General features: G+C 34.5%; 1 protein-coding gene across 2 annotated transcripts; it reads left to right on the forward strand.

The window, feature by feature from the left end:
- Positions 1 to 10,819: 10,819 nt before the first annotated feature.
- On the forward strand, positions 10,820 to 16,442 carry LOC137713426 (transcription repressor KAN1-like). 2 transcript variants are annotated; one of them, XM_068452717.1, is made up of 6 exons: positions 10,820 to 12,350; positions 12,591 to 12,667; positions 13,600 to 13,645; positions 14,173 to 14,335; positions 14,478 to 14,528; positions 16,094 to 16,442. In XM_068452717.1, exons 1-6 carry the CDS (start codon positions 11,390 to 11,392, stop codon positions 16,110 to 16,112), a joined length of 1,317 nt encoding a protein of 438 aa, XP_068308818.1. In that variant the 5' UTR covers positions 10,820 to 11,389; the 3' UTR covers positions 16,113 to 16,442. The 2 variants fall into 2 exon arrangements, with proteins under 2 accessions (XP_068308818.1, XP_068308819.1); XM_068452718.1 differs by lacking the exon at positions 14,478 to 14,528 and having other exon boundaries at positions 10,823 to 12,350.

The raw sequence follows: 16,442 nt of genomic DNA on the forward strand, positions 1-16,442 counted from the left end.
AACCTGTACGCTCCAGGCTCGATCTTGTTAAGGGTTGATCTTATCGATGCATCTTCTTATTGTTTTTTAATTGAAACATCAATTAAGAAATTTTGGCAAACTAAGTGCATGTTAAAATTGTTTAATGGCTAAACAGACACTCACGGAATCTCGTACTCCTATTCTCCTTAGAATTTAGTTTTCTTTAATCAGTTCCTGTTCCCTTGCAATTAATTAATAATACAAGAAAGAAACTGTTTGTAATTGTATTGGAGAAGGATTCAAACACGCATGTCTAATGTCTTATCCAACCATATATACTTATATTCTTCACTCTATACATGAATTAAATTAAGTTGAGCATATAGCCCAACTCTACCTTTTTTTTTGGTTTATTTTGTTTAGGTTGTGGTTTTGTTGTATGTGCCTGGCAAAGGACTATGTCGACTTCTCTGTGTTGTCTCATAGCAGGGCTTCTTTGCTAAGGTGTAACGTCGTGTGAAAGTTTATCAGAAAGTGTTGCAAAGGTTTTGCCCTCATGAGTGTATAAATTCATGAACGATGATGTATCTTATTCTATTGTTTAGTGAAATTTATACCTTAAAAAAAAAAAAAACATGCTTACCAAAGTGTACAACAAGGACTTGGATTCTCTCTTCGGATCTCCCTTTTCAAATCATTTTCTAAACTCTAATGCTAATCGTTCATGCAATTTGTCAGGCCACGAATCAATTTTAATTTCTTCTTCTTTTTCACGCTACACGCAAAATGATCTTTTCGTGAACGGTTAGGATTGAGTTTTGTAAAGAATTATAATGAGGGAGATCTGAAGAGAATCTGGACCCCAAAAGAAGCAGCCCTCATAAAATTAACAACAACATGCAATTCAATATGGGTGTGTATGTGAATAAGTGATGGGTCCGAGTAGTAATTATGTGTGTAGGTGTAGCGGTCCCGCCCTGTATAGCCTGTGGAAGGAAAAGGGAGGACCTGGTGGTTCCAGCCACTCTCCCGAATGTTACTCCTCAATTCAAACCTGACCTGACAGACTGACACCTCTTAATAATAAAGAAAATTTTGGTTTAATCTGTCCGGGAACAATTAGAACTAACTAGTACAAGAGAAGATAATAATAACAATTTGATTCTTATTTTTTGTATGGGAATTCTACTGTACCTTTTAAAAAGACGGTATTGGTGTCCAATATTAACTATATATGGTGAGGTTAGAAAATGGTATTTGTTTGTAACACCATTAAGGTTGATTGTTACATTTTGAACATCTTGATATAGTATAAAGCAACACAATAATAAGAATTATCCATTATCGTTATTTATATTTGCGCTACTTTTTTTGCGTTTAATGATCTTACAACATAACATTAACATTCAATGTGAATTACAAGTAAAGATAAAATCAAGCCATAGTTGTCAAAGTTTATAGTCTAAAGCAACAAAATAATGATAAAGTTATAATTAATAACACAAAATGACTTAATGAATAATTTAACAAGTTTGGATTTTATGTTGTAGATGTCATATTACATTACACTGTCAAAGTAGAATGATATGGAGGAACAGATTAAAGGTACCAATTTGGTTATTACGTTGTAGGCTAACTATTGTGTGATATTCATTATGTTAAAATTATGTGAGTTACAAGACTGCAAGGAGTTAATTTTGGTGTCAGCTGGAGAAACTGAGGGAAGTTGCAGGACTGAAGGAGAAGAAGGAGAAGGAGAAGGCAGGCAGGCAAGAAAGAGAGAAAGACAGGTTCCCAGTATGCATGTATGCATGTATACACATAACTTGCTATAAAGCAGAGGAACGTCTACATCCCTTCTCGGTATTCCATGAGATGTGAAAGCTCAGTGACATCCAGTTTATGCTGCTATCAACTCTCTCTCTCTCTCTCTCTCTCTCTCTCTCTCTCTCTCTCTCTCTCTCTAGTTTGTTTCTCTCTCTTGTTGATTTATGACCAACCCAATGGGGCGGTGGTTGATTTCAATATTTGCCTCGGGGTCGGGGGGCTGTGTGTGAATAATAAGAAGCAGAAGAAAGAAAGAGAAACAAGAAAAAGTCAAAAGAACTCAAATCCCAAACAAATTCAAAGGGGAGGGGCGCAGTGGCAAAACCCTAATTTTCATAATTTCACCATAAAGAAAGACAGACATAATTCACAGGAGCCTAGATAGCTACAGGTAGCCCTTCTTTTTTATTTTGTCAATAAAGCGTTGGAATTGCTGTATAAAGTGTTGTCTTTGTGTGTGGTTTCTCTCTCCTCTCCATCAATCATAAAGCAATCGATTGCAAAATCATTTCTCGTGCATCTTTTCTTTTCTTTTGTTTCCTGTGCCCACTCAAATCAATTCTACTACTGTTTCCCTTGAAACTGACGTCCTACGTACCCTTCCTTTTTTAATTAAAAATATTTAGATAACACGAGTACATCGTTATTATGACACGAGTATCATTCTTAAGGATCTTGGGGATTATGTAATCATGTCCGTTCATCGTACATCGTGTGGTAAAAAATTATTTTAAAATTAAATATAAATAGTACTTAACGAAAACTGACCGCACGATGTACAATTCACGGACATGATTACACGATCTCTAGGATTCTTAGGAAAAGGATCCAACGAGGATCATTTTCCTTATTTATTGACACAAAACTTTGCGTAACGATATATGAGAAATTCTAAAAAGACTCTCTCAAAATAAGACTCTCTATGAACTTTCTATCACCTCATATTTTTTGCACAACTTCTTATAATGTTGGTGGGGGAATTGTGCCAAAAACATAAGGTGGAGGAGAATCCACGGAGAGTCATACTTTTGAGAATTTCCTTAGCATTTCTCATGTTAATATTATGCAAGTTGTTCTCCCACCTTCCCCATTTGTAACTTTAATCTCCAGTTCCCAGTTAATAAATAAACTAATTGGCCAATACTTATACTAGCCCCACTGTATCCCCCCACTTGACTCAAGTCAGTATAGACATGCCTTTCTAGCACAAAACTGAACTAAATTGTGCTAATGCTCTTATGATCATTAATTTTTAACTCTAATTGTGGATGTCGAGTTTTTATTCTTCAGTGTTTAATTAGTAGTATTTAGCTCGATCATTCATCACATGCAACAGAGGTATTGAGCTTGATTCACCCTTTTCTCCAATACCACTTTTATCTAGAAAAACATATGTATGCAAGTTAGTTGTGTATATGCGAAAGTTTTTTAAGTACACCTATGTCATACATACATTGCAGAATTTAATTGTTCGCTGAAGAATCCAAGAAAATTCAGGATTGATATGACTCATATCAGCCACTTAACATGTACTGGTAATTATACATTGATGAATTCATGTTCTCTTAATCACCTAGTAATCAAGTATATCAGCCACTTAACATGTATTGTTAATCTCAACTTCTAATCATATAAAATTTATAAGTGAGTGACCGAATGTTTTGATCACTAAGTGGCCAAAGAGAACATTTCTCTACATTAACTGTTGTATAGTAATATGAAGAGTCGTTTTGAGTGCATGTGCATCCTCTACTAAACTTCTAAATCTAACCATAGGAAACACTTTTAAAGAAAAGAAAAAAAGTAAAAAGATAGTCTATTGGGATGTTGAGTGGAGTGTTGCAATCACAATTACTCTAGCTAGGGGTGTGCTATCTACACATCCCTTGTTACTTTTTACATACTCCTCTCAATTTTCAGTTGTTGGAACAAATAAATTGAAAAAGATCAAAGGATAAAAGTTAACAATGGATGTGTGAGAAGTAAAAAGGTGTATAGAAAGCACATCCCTAACTTTAACAGTACTGCATAATTGAACAAGTTTGTGTAAAAGTATCCAAGTAGAAATGAATATCTGATCGATCTCAATCGACATTTATATATAAGAACAATTGCTAGGCTTTAGTTAAATTGTACTTAGGCTTTGCACTGAATATAAATACTCTTCTTATAAATTAGAGCTTTAAAATATCGCGTGATAAAAAGAAACAAATTAATGAGAAGTTGTAACGAAAAACCTACGGTACTGTTCACTTTAACGAAAAACCATATTTTTACACTAAAAGATCAATCATGGTACTATTCACTTTACCTTTTATTTTATCCTTATTGTTAAAACTAAGTTTTCAAGTCATTTTTATTAGTTTTCCTGTTAATTAAGCCTATAAAGTATTGAAACTAATATTCGATGTGGAGTGGTTGTAGATTGCATTCTAACTATGTGTGTCTTGAGTTTTGAGTCAACCGTGAACTTGCATAAACCAAGATCAATTGAACACATAAAACAAACTCAAACAGCACAGAATTTCTGCGGTTCAATCAAATCCTATCTACTTGAATGGATGAGAGAGAAAAGTGAGGTCGAGAGAGCTTGGAATGTAAACAATTTTTTTTTTTTTTAAATAATGCCCTCATTTGTCAGAGAAGATTGTCTTAGATAGGATTATTACTGTGATGAGGCATTTTAAAGAAAGAAATTGATGTTTATTTTGTCCAAATTAAAGGTAATTTTTAACTTGAACAAAATCTGGAAGTTGTCATCCATATGTTCAAATAGATCGACCTTGATATAGAAGAGGGACTTGCAAAATCATTAGATACAATAAACTTGAGAGTCATTTGTGTAGCGTATTTGTACTGTTTTAGTATTAGCTTCTGTATTTTTCTTAGGACTTTGAATGTCTCTCGTTGGAACATGCCCCCAAATTAAAATTGAAATTACATATCCGGCTGCCCTGTTGTTTTGCCGAAAGGGTCCATGGCTAGCTATCTAATTATCATTAGATGGTGGACCTGTTGCCTAAGAAAGGCTGGCTGAGGGAGCTTCTAAGAAAGGTAAGATTGTAAGAAGCAGGGCAACATTCAGTTGTAGGTCTCAGCACGTAATTTCCAACACCAGCTTTCCTCCTCCTTCTGCCCTTGTCATGATTAATGACCTCAAGATGAAGTACGTACCTTGCTACCAATCGTAAGCTACAAGGACCTGAAGATGAATCAGTATTGCATGAGAAATCTGACGGGATTCAGTACATGTGAGTTGGTAGAGTTTTTGAAGTTTATGATAGAGATCTACACATTGAAAGTGATATCTAATATGATTTTCATGTTGGAGAACAATTTAGAAACAATAAAATAACAGAAATACAGAACTGAAATACTTATACTTTATTATTCAAAAATACTTGCAATACAGAATGCAATAACACAATAATTACAAAAAATTAATATGATACTAACTTGAATGAATTGAAGGTAGAGGCTAGTGCAAACGCTATGTCCTTCGAACAGTATTTCCGTCCCACTCGTGTGCTTGTGGTTCTACAACGTCTGCTCGACCAGGATACAACTACCTAATTCTACAACCCGCACTGGATTATAGAACTCTAGCGAATTGCTTTGTGTGTTTACTCTCTGGAAAGTTTGTACGGAAGATAAGGAGGAAGAAAAGATGATTTTTGATGGAACTGAGGACTCCAGTTATATAGGCTCTTTCATACCTCTTCAAATACCTTTTGGATGTATCTATACAACTCTTTCCAAAGAGTTGTGTCTATTAATCAAAACGTTTTTAATTAATTTAATTAAAAACTTAATTTGAAATTAAAACTAATTGATCAGATTAATTTTAATTCCTTGGCCCCAAGTGCCATAAGACCCAAGGCCCTTGTCTTGATTAATTAATATTAATTATATTAATATTATAGTATAATCATCAAGCCTAATCCACACAACCATAAGGCCCAAGCCTTCAATCCATTTCCAAACGGTCCAAGTTCTAATTACTAAGAAAAAGGAATAAGTCTATATAAAGGCTAATGAAAAAATACTGTTGACCAATGTGGGACAAGAGGGTCTCAAACTCCACTCCAACATTTCATTAGTCAAGCGTTTAGTTATATGAGTCGCTTGAGCTGTTCAATGCATATAGAATGTCTAATCTATAGCTAGAGATGCCTTTTTCTGTATTAATTAAGAACTGGAAAGTGACACTCTTTATATATGTGATTTTCTCAAGAGCAAAATGGAGGAGTAGAAAATAATAGAGAATAATTGAAGAATAATTACTAATTTTGAAGAACAAAGTATCGTTTAATTTAATTTATAAAAACAAATTAATGTGTAGGGTTGGGTTTTGGGTGACCACCCTGACCAGTAGTGTTGACCAAATATACAAGGTTCATTGTGTGCATCTCGGTTTTTGGAAAGTGAATGTGTATTATCTCAGTAGGTAGAAATAGAAGCTGGCTAATCATTCCATTTGCAAAATATGGATGTCGTTAGTTAACTATGGAAACCAAATCTCCTTGATTTCTGTGTTAAAGGGTGTTTAATTAGTCAATTTTGTTACTTATTATATGAAAAAGCAAAGTCCCCATCAACAGTACCTGTTTTTCTTTACCTAAACTTGTCTGGTGCGTTGATGGAAATTTTGAAGTTGAACAGTAATTGTGACCATTTTGGTAACAAATCGATGAATTTACCATCTTATTATAATTTATTAAAAACAGCCTTAAATTTACATATGCACTGACAATTGTCGAGCAATTAAAAAAAATGCTCTGAAAGCAAATTGTGTTTTATTGCAGTTACGAAAAACAATTATGATTATGCATTCTGGTGCAAGTTGGATTCTCATCGATTCCCTTTCTTCTAACAACTAACTATTTAACCCATTCACACTTCTACTAAAGAAAAGTGCTATGAAAAATTTCAGTATTAATTATGCATTCCATCCAATGAAGGGAAGAGTACAAACTCATCATGTTAATCTACTATTAGATCCACTGCTTGCCGACATTGTTACGACATATATGTTTGTTTTTAGGAGAGGGATCCTCTCCAGATCTCTTCCTCTTAACCCACTAAATAAAGGAATCCGAGCCGTTAAAATTTGATCAAATAGCTTAAGTTATTATAACTTTTAAAGTGGATCTCTGCTTGTAGTTTTTGGATCAAATGTCAATAGCACGGATCCCCTGATTTTGTGGATTCGGAGGAAGGGATCCAGAGATGATCCCTTTCCTTGTTTTTAAAGATATCTACTGTTTACCTGATAGGATGCAAAAATCGAAAGATTAAGGAATCATTTGGAAATGTTTTTAAAATGGTTAAAAGTGATTTTTTTGTGAAAACGTTTTTGAAACTAATATTAGTAAAAATGCAAGTGAATCATGATGCTTCTTACAAGAAGCACTTTAAGTCATTTTGAAATCCAAAAACAATTTTCTAAAAAACACTTCAGTGATTTTAAAAACACTTTTAAACAAGCCCTAATACTAACTACTTAAATGCGTGGCAAAATACTTGGTAATCAGAACCGACAGAACCTCACTTCTTCTGTTCATACACCAATGTACTATTTATGCAGGCATGAATGATTTGACTCTACCCTCTCACTACATGGGCAGACAGTAATGAGTATGTATCCCGGAACAATATGAAGTTTAATAATTATAGTAGTAGCAACTGCCAAATATATATATATATATATATTTCATACTCAAAGTTCATTTCCAATTCCATACCAAAGAAATACGAGTTTATAACCAGTTAGTTAAGTTGCCTCTTGCTGTCGAGAGGTATAAAAAATTTATATTTTTGAGTTAGAATTTTTGTGGATTCTAAACGGACCGAGAGATAATCTGGCCTACGACTAAGGGAATATCTACCTTACAACTAAAGATAAATCCTAATGATGAGACAACAAATTTTTTTTAATGGAAGGCTTCAAAGCTTTTTTTTTTTTTTTTTTTTTTTCAAAGGAATATATCAAATTTCATACTTGGGGGTTATTTCAATTTCCATACTAAAGGGATTTAACCCATTAGTTGCTCTCGAGCTATTAAAATTTCATATTTATTGAGTAGGAAATTTTGTTGGTTCTTAATAACCGACGGAGAGAATTTGTAATTAGAGATATATCGGTGAGACAATAAATTATCTCGAATGGAAGGCTTCAGCATTACTACTTGTCAATGGAATAATGCCAAATACTGTTGCCTGATGTTATGATTAGCAACGATTGATGAGAATACTTATTTCGAATTAGAAAAAGAAAAGAGCAATGCTAGGTAAACTAAATTTGTAGACTAAATTTACAACCTAAATGATATGTCACGAATAAGAAATAATCACATTAATCAATATTTAAGTAATAATTCAACCATCAACTTTCAGTCATTTAGTTTATAAAATTTAGTCTATACATTTAGTCTCTCTAGCATTACCCAAAAGAAAAACATACCTACGAGCAGAAGTAGAGTATAAGTATTTGGTTTAAGAATGCCGATGAATGAGTGTTTGAGCAACAAATATTGTTAGGATAGTGTTATCCATACATTTATTTTTACTTCTCACAAACTTCTTTCAATTTTTGACCGTCAAATCGAATAAATTGAAGAAGATCAAAATCAAACAATTAACAAGAGTGCTTAGAAGATTAAAAAGAGTGTGTGAAAACACTGTTCTATTATTATTCCACGACAAGGTGTTGCATATATATATTTGTCCAAGACTCCAAGCTTAATTGCATCGGAAACAAAGGATGCATGGTTCAAATTTTGACATTTATTTATGCGTATGGAAATAAGTGAAATTTAACTAAACTAATTTGAAGCATTAAATGCATTAAATATTTCACCTTTTCAATGTAATACACTTGCCTCAGCTGAGCTAGTTTAATTACTTGTTAACTAATTAGTTAAATTAATTAAGACATGGGGGCATATATAGGGCCTTGTAACTCGTTAGTGTAGCAGTCGAGGACATGTTTAAATCTAAATCTGGTGAATGCATTAAAGAGATGAGCATTAGAAAAATGAATTAGTAGGGAGAAATTGATCATGATTAGTTTTTATATATGTTTAGTAAGTTGATTTCGCCTAGGTTTCTGGAATTGATTAAGATGTGTACGAGTCAATGAGGGGAGGGCGTGGTGAAGGCTCGAAGGTCATGTGGGATGACATAATACACGCAAAATGCTGGACAAAATTGTTGGAGGATTAGAAGGGAATATTTTGGAGGATGAAAAGGAATATAAGAAAACTAACAAAGGTATGTGGAATTAGGGTTTACGATGACAACCATATGAAAGCAAACAAACAACACTTTAGAGGGTCCGCGAAATAAAAACTTTAAGGTCAAAGGGTCCACCTAATTAATCAATATTTCTTGACTATTACAACACCCACCCAGTTCCATCATTCATTCATCTGCCAAGATACATACCCTATCTGATCAAGATTTTTTGTCAATTCAGACTAGCGTTACGTGATGTTATAATTTTGCTCTAATTATAAATATGTATTTGATTTTTTTTTAATATAATTTAATTTGAAACATATCCATTTTATCATCTACTCGTCTTATAACATGTAAAGAAACAAATTACGTGACAAGTACAACAATGACACTGCTTAGCATTATTGGAACTTCAATTCTTGTGATATCACTGCCACGTTGCCACAGAGATGGCATAACAAAAATCACAACACGTTTTAAAGTGATAAATGAAATGAAGGGGAATTATTGAGAAAGGGTCAGGTCATGGATGGATGTACACATGATGATAGGATATATACCATGTACCACAGAATTTGTGCATGTTGCGTTACTTTCTGCAGCTCTCTTTGGGCTTGTTTTATGCTGTTTTGCAGCTTTCTTTTGGTTGGATGCAATTTTTCTTCCACAAAAGAAGAAACAATTAAAAGAGCTTCTGTTTTTTGATATAACCCTAAAACGATCGATTTTGTGTAATTATCTCAATTTGGGGGCTAATCATCATTTAGCTTTCTACATATGTTGCAGTAACGAACTCACCGATTAATGATATGGGTACTCGTATTGAGTATCTTCACTTAAGGGTTCTAGATATGGAAAAAAGGTATGTAAACTAAATGAAATGAAATTGATGATTAAATTATTATTAAGTGATAATTAACGTGCTTATTTGTTAGCACAACTAAATATGTAATCCTTTTGTTTTACATATACAAGAGATATTTTTGTTTCACAAAATGATATTCGAATTTAACTACTTAAATCTAAAACGAAAAGGATTTGAACTTGGATCTAAGGGTGCGGGTGTGAGGATGAAAAGATGTCTTACATTGAAAGATTACCAAACTTTTCATGTGTATATAAGAAGATGGCCATTACCAATTGGTTTAATAGTAAAACCTTAACTCATTCGACGAGTATATTGCTCTTAACAAACTAGTCTAAACAATAATGAGGTCCGAGGAACACAAAACTGATCACAATAGGGTTTAGGGTATGATATATATTAAGACACGGAGACATTTACTATTGCACCAGACAAAGATAAAAGGAAATTAAGAAAAACAAAGCATATAGATGTATAGTACACGTACACTGTCGGTCAATGTATGACTGTCAGCAATATATACAACGATGAATGGATGTAGCTGGCGAGGTCGATTAGTCGACTAATAATTCATATGGCATTGCATGTGTAGCAGAGAGTGAGAGAGAGAAAGGACTATAGGAAGGGAGGGTTTGTAGCGAAGAGGATGGGGGGAAAAGAATTATAGATTATCTCTCTCTCTCTCTCTCTCTCTGTCTCTCTCTCTCTCTCTAACACTGTCCCCTCTTAACTTTTGACCCGTCGTCTCCGGGGAAGATAAAAATACCAAAGAATTTTAGAAACCAATAATTAAGAAAATTTGCTAAAAACTTCGCTGCATTTTTGCGTGCTGAGTTTATATATTTGACTAAAGCAGAGTGAGAGGGACAGGCTTTGTTGGAGTGTCCTTTTCCTATATATACTCTCGAGGCATTAGAAACTCAGACCCACATCTTCTTTCTCCTTCCCAATATCCCTTCCCCATTTTATTTTATTTTATTTTCTACTACTAATTATTATATATTTGGCAAAATACCAAACCCATCTCTCTCTCTCTCTCTCCTGATGAGGATGTCTGTTTCTTGAGCACGAGAAACTGTTTTTTGAGCAAGAGAAAAGTCTTCCTTTTTTTCATTCAGCCTTTCTTTCTTTACAGCACACTTTCACTTTCTTTCTTTCTATCTCCCTTTTCCAATTTTCTTTTGAAGGGCTTTACTTTCTTAATTTGTCCTCCATACTCCTCCTAGGCTGCAAAACCATCAGCACTACTTCTCTACTAAATTATATATCTATATATGAGTGTGTTTTTAGTTTTGGAGCAAGAAGATGGATGAAATTAGACCCACTTCTCACAATCACATCTGGATTGGCTATGAGTGTGTGGTTTAGTTTCTGAAATCTGTCAGGAGAAGAAGTGTGTTTTTTCAACTTTGTTTTCAGAACCCAAAATTGCTGGGTTTGTAGCCGTAGATTTAGATACTGCTAGAAGCTGGGAATATATACAAAAGGGTTTAAAATATGCTTCACGAAAAAGGGTTTTCATCAGAAGCAGCTGCAGGCGGCAGAAGCTGCCTATCTTTGAATCCGATTCCTGATCTTTCACTCCACATAAGCCCTCCAGACACAAACACAAATAGTGCTCCATCCTCCATTTGCACCGACCGAGCAACGCCCGATCACGACTCTGCCAGCTGCTTCAACATATGGCGAAGAGACACCGACGAGGAAGATACCAACGGCGGCGCCCTAACCAACAAATCCCACAGCGACAGCTGTATTAGGGCCAGTCACACCAGTTCTTCCCCAGTAGCCGCTGATGCCGATACTGAGCTCTCCCTCGCCAATCCCTCGGCCTCAGAGGCCGAAAGCGCATGGAAGAAGAACTATTTCGGCGGCGGAGACGTTTACCATGACGAAGGGAAGAACAGTAGTAATATTGTAAGTAGTAGCAATAAGATTCCGTTGCTTGAGAGACTCAACCCCATCAAAGGGATTCCTGTTTACAGTACTAGTAGTACTAATTGCTCGTTTCCTCCTACGTTTTCGCCTAATCCTGTGTACCAAACGGCGCCGTATCTGTCTAATTCCTTCAGACCGGCAGCACCTGCTGGGAATTGTAGTGGCATGGGCATGGGAATTGGAATGGGATTGGGAGGGTTTAACGGGATAACGATGGACAGTTTAAGCCTAGGAGTAGGAGGAGTGCAACCACAACAGCCGCAGCATCAACGGCAACACTATTTTCCGTCCTATAATTTGAATCCTCATTACCCTCAGCAGCATCATTGTGTAGGGGGAGGTGGGAATTACAACGCCGACTTGTCGTCCAATGGTTTCATCATGAGATCTAGATTTACGCCTCCAAAGCTCATAGGGCAGAATATCAACAAGAGGAACATGAGAGCTCCCAGGATGCGATGGACTACTTCTCTTCACGCCCGTTTTGTTCATGCTGTCGAGCTCCTTGGTGGTCATGAAAGTAAGCCCCTCCTACTCTCTCTCTTACTCTCACGGGCGGACGCACGTTAGGGCAAGGGTGGGCAGCGGCCGGAAAATCTCGGCACTGCTTACCCTACATAGTTGCGTAATATTATTAATTTCTGTATTTCTTTCTTTTTAATTAGTTTGAATTGAATTATATGTACATAATTTTCCCTGGGAACTCTTGAATATATATGTAGTTAATTATAAATTATTTTGTAATTTTGTGTATATATAGGGGCTACTCCAAAGTCCGTGTTGGAGCTCATGGATGTGAAGGATCTCACACTTGCTCATGTTAAGAGCCATTTGCAGGTACATCTAGCTTCATCTCATCACTTCTTCGATTACATTTGAGAGTTTAGAAGCCGGGACCTATGCTAGTCTTAATCATCTCTACCCACCTCACCCTACGCTAAATCAGTGACTTTTTTGTTATGTTATTTTCTAAAGGAAAAAAGTTAGCATTCTGAAATGTTTGATGCATTGACCACATTAAGATTTCAGATTCAAGCCCTATACTTTTCTCTAAATTTCTTCCTTTTAATTTTTTCTGTCGACTTTCACTGCGTAGTGTGTTTGTTTATGTGTTTGGGGGAGGGGGAGAGACTGGACACTGGACACTTTGGCTATCCAAGTGGCACAACAGCCAAGGGACACGCAGCAGCACTATCACCGGTACTGTGATGAATTAGTGATCCATCAATAAATGGATGAATGAACAGTGGAAGAGGATTCTCTCTAATCTCTTTCTCCTTCTTTCCCCTTTTCTCTTACTTGAATGGTTACGGCCACGTTAACATGTTAAATGTTGATTTTTTATAAAAATAATAAGATAAAAAACAAAGTATGATAGGAGGCGAGTGAAGGGAATTGAAATAGAAGAAAAAAAATCATACTCCATTTTCATGAACAGTTGAGTCTGTTTCTGTTCTTGTGACTGATACACACCGGACAAGTTCTACTTTTAGAGAGAGGGAGAGAGAGAGAAGATGAGAGAGAAAGAAAGTAGCCAAGCCATCATTTCTCAATAATGCAAAAGCATTTACTGACCTTACCAAACATCAGCCTCGTGGTTATTAAACAAACAAAAAAAAATCCCACAAAGTGAATTATGCAGCATCTCCTTTGATTTTGTTTTGTTTATTTTATTTTATTTTGCTTTTTCGACTGAGTGAGATTTTATATATTAATCAATTATTTCTCTCATTCTCTTTTTAAATATCTTGTTCTTTTTGGATTTGCAGATGTATAGAACCGTTAAGAACACTGACAAACCTCTAGCTTCCTCTGGTAATTCTTATTTTGCTTCACTAGGACTTCCCTAATTAGTATTATTAATTATTCCCATGAATATATCTGCTACTACGACGTACCCTTTTGAATTGTGAAATTCTTACAACCATTCCTCTGCACTGGCTACCTCCAACCCAACATATATGTACTATTGTATTCATGCACATAATACATAAAGTCGTACATCCACACATTTTTCATTTGCATCCCAACAAACAACTAGCTAGTACGTTTGACAACAATATATATATATATATATATATATATATATATATATATATGCACATGTGTAGAATTCAGATTAAGCATGAACGAAACAAAAATGTACCTTTTTTAATTTACTCTTTTTAAGACTGTTGGCATGTTATAACTTATAATGTATATGACCAAAAGAAAGATTACACTTGATTTTATTATCTATACGATGTAGAAAGAGACAACATTAACAAGTTACGTCGTCACGACCATTTTTGTTTAGTGTCATGAACATCGATATGAACATTTGGTTGGCTGATATGCAACAGACGGATCTGGGGATGAAGATCTTTTGTCTACAACAAACCATCATCATAATTCAAATTCAAATGGTTTACTTAACCAAAGAGGAGCCTCAAATGCAACTTTAAACTTAGAGCATGATCATATGGAACACCACCCTTCTAACAATCTATGGGGCAACTCCTCCAGGTAATTAATATTTAACTTTCTCTTTGTGGACTGACTAACTAATGAACCTTCATTAGTATATTAATTTGTGTTATTATTGGTTAATGGTGGTACTTTCGAGTGATTGCTTTGCCTTTCTTTTCCTATGCATGGTTATGGGTAGCTTTTGCTTGGGAAATCAGAATCCACGTCCTTCCTTTTCTGAAACTAAAAAGTACTTCTTTTTCCAGCTTTTGCTTTCCATTTGTTTCCTTTTTATGTTTTCTTTCTAATAATCTATGCGGTGGCCTCGTTCTTGTATCACCAATCTAACTTGCATTGCCAATGGTAACCAAAAATAAAATCTCGAACTTGAGGGCATGAAAAATTATGAGTTCTTTAGATATAGACCCTTGAAACACCTATTTTTTAAATAAAAACCCACCTAAATTTGAATAATCAAATAAAACCCAAATTTCAAATAGACTGCCATGTAGACAAATATATGACCAACTATTACAATACATTGACAACTTATGCCACAAAATTCTAATTTGGTCAATAAATGTTATTACTCATCCTAATTATGATGAGCAATTAAATCCATATGGATATTTTACCTTTCTTGTATCATAAATATTAGCAACATATATAAATTAATTTACCAAATTGAAAAAAGAAAAGACATATCTTGTACGGAAAAAATAATATTGTTTGAATCATGTAATTACCTACATACAAATATTATACTAATTTACCTACATTTAAATTAATTTACTTACTTATTAATATTATATTGATTTACCTACATTTAAATTAATTTACGTATTCCAAAAAAAAAAATAGTGATATTAGATAATGTCACATCCCGGCCCGGGCCCCCACCATATCCTGGGCTCGACTCCACTGTAGCATGATATTGTCCGCTTTGGGCCCCTACCACTCCCTCACGGTTTTGTTTCTGGGAACTCACTCGAGCAAAACTTCCTAGGATGGGCAGATAATGTTCAAATGTTGTGGCTTTCTGCTTGTAGGCAATTAAATAAACTTGTAATGTAATACACATAAATAATGTAGGTCAATTAGACCATTTTGAAAGTAGATTAGACCCTTTAAATTTTTGTTTGATGGAATAGGAAAATTAGACTATTTTGTAGGTAAAAATTGCATGGAACATATAGCTTTTGTTTTGTGTATTAGGAATTGGAGTATTTGCAGAAGTTGTTTTAGGTTTATTGTTGTGTTGGTAGGTAAATTAACTTATATATTTAATGCACAAAATTATGAAATTAGTATTATTATTTTTCAATCGGCATGGTATAACAATTTGAAAGTTAATACATTGAATATACAATGAATGACATGAATTATTTATATAACAAGTAACTAATCCAAAAACTCTATCCAAGTATTAATAGGGGTAATCTAGGCATTCTGAAAATACACAATTTGAAAAGTCAAACTTAATTAAAGAATTTTTTTAGTTTGAGGCTAGTCAATGGGTTTTATTCAAGAAAACAAAAACGTGATGGGTTTTAGTAGAGGAGAATATTGTTTCAAGGGGTAACATCAAGTTTTCAAAAAAATTATTTATATGTATGTATGTATGTATGTATGTATGTATGAAAGAATAAGATCAGAGAATGCAATAAATATCTAGTAGTACATTTCAACTTTTTGTATTTGCTTTTCCGTCTTCTCGGACCTTCATGCCATTAATCATGGCATAAATCCTCCTTCTGCATGTTCCTTACTGACTAGCTACTTAGTCTATTCTTCTTCTTTTTTTCAATGTTGCAGGTATGATCTTCATTTGTGATCTGCATCGAGTTTGAGTACGTATCTTAGAAGCTGAATAGGATTTTGGAACCAACAGAAGATGTAGAAAATTGCTGGTACTTATATTTTAGGATAATATATGCAAGCATGGTTGCAGTAGAGGAGGATGGCTGCAAGCCAGTTAAAGGTTTCTAAAATGTGCTTAGACCAGAAATGCTCTCTCAACATAGAATTACTACTGGAAACCAATTTGAGGTAGTGACCTGCAATTATCTAGGTTTTATTAATTACCAAGTCTTGCATGAAACGTATCTTTTTAATTATATGGATACAGAGAATCCTTCTTTTGATTGAATGGTCTATTGACTTT

This window comes from Pyrus communis, chromosome 13 (genome assembly GCF_963583255.1).
Source record: "Pyrus communis chromosome 13, drPyrComm1.1, whole genome shotgun sequence".
NCBI lineage: Eukaryota > Viridiplantae > Streptophyta > Magnoliopsida > Rosales > Rosaceae > Pyrus > Pyrus communis.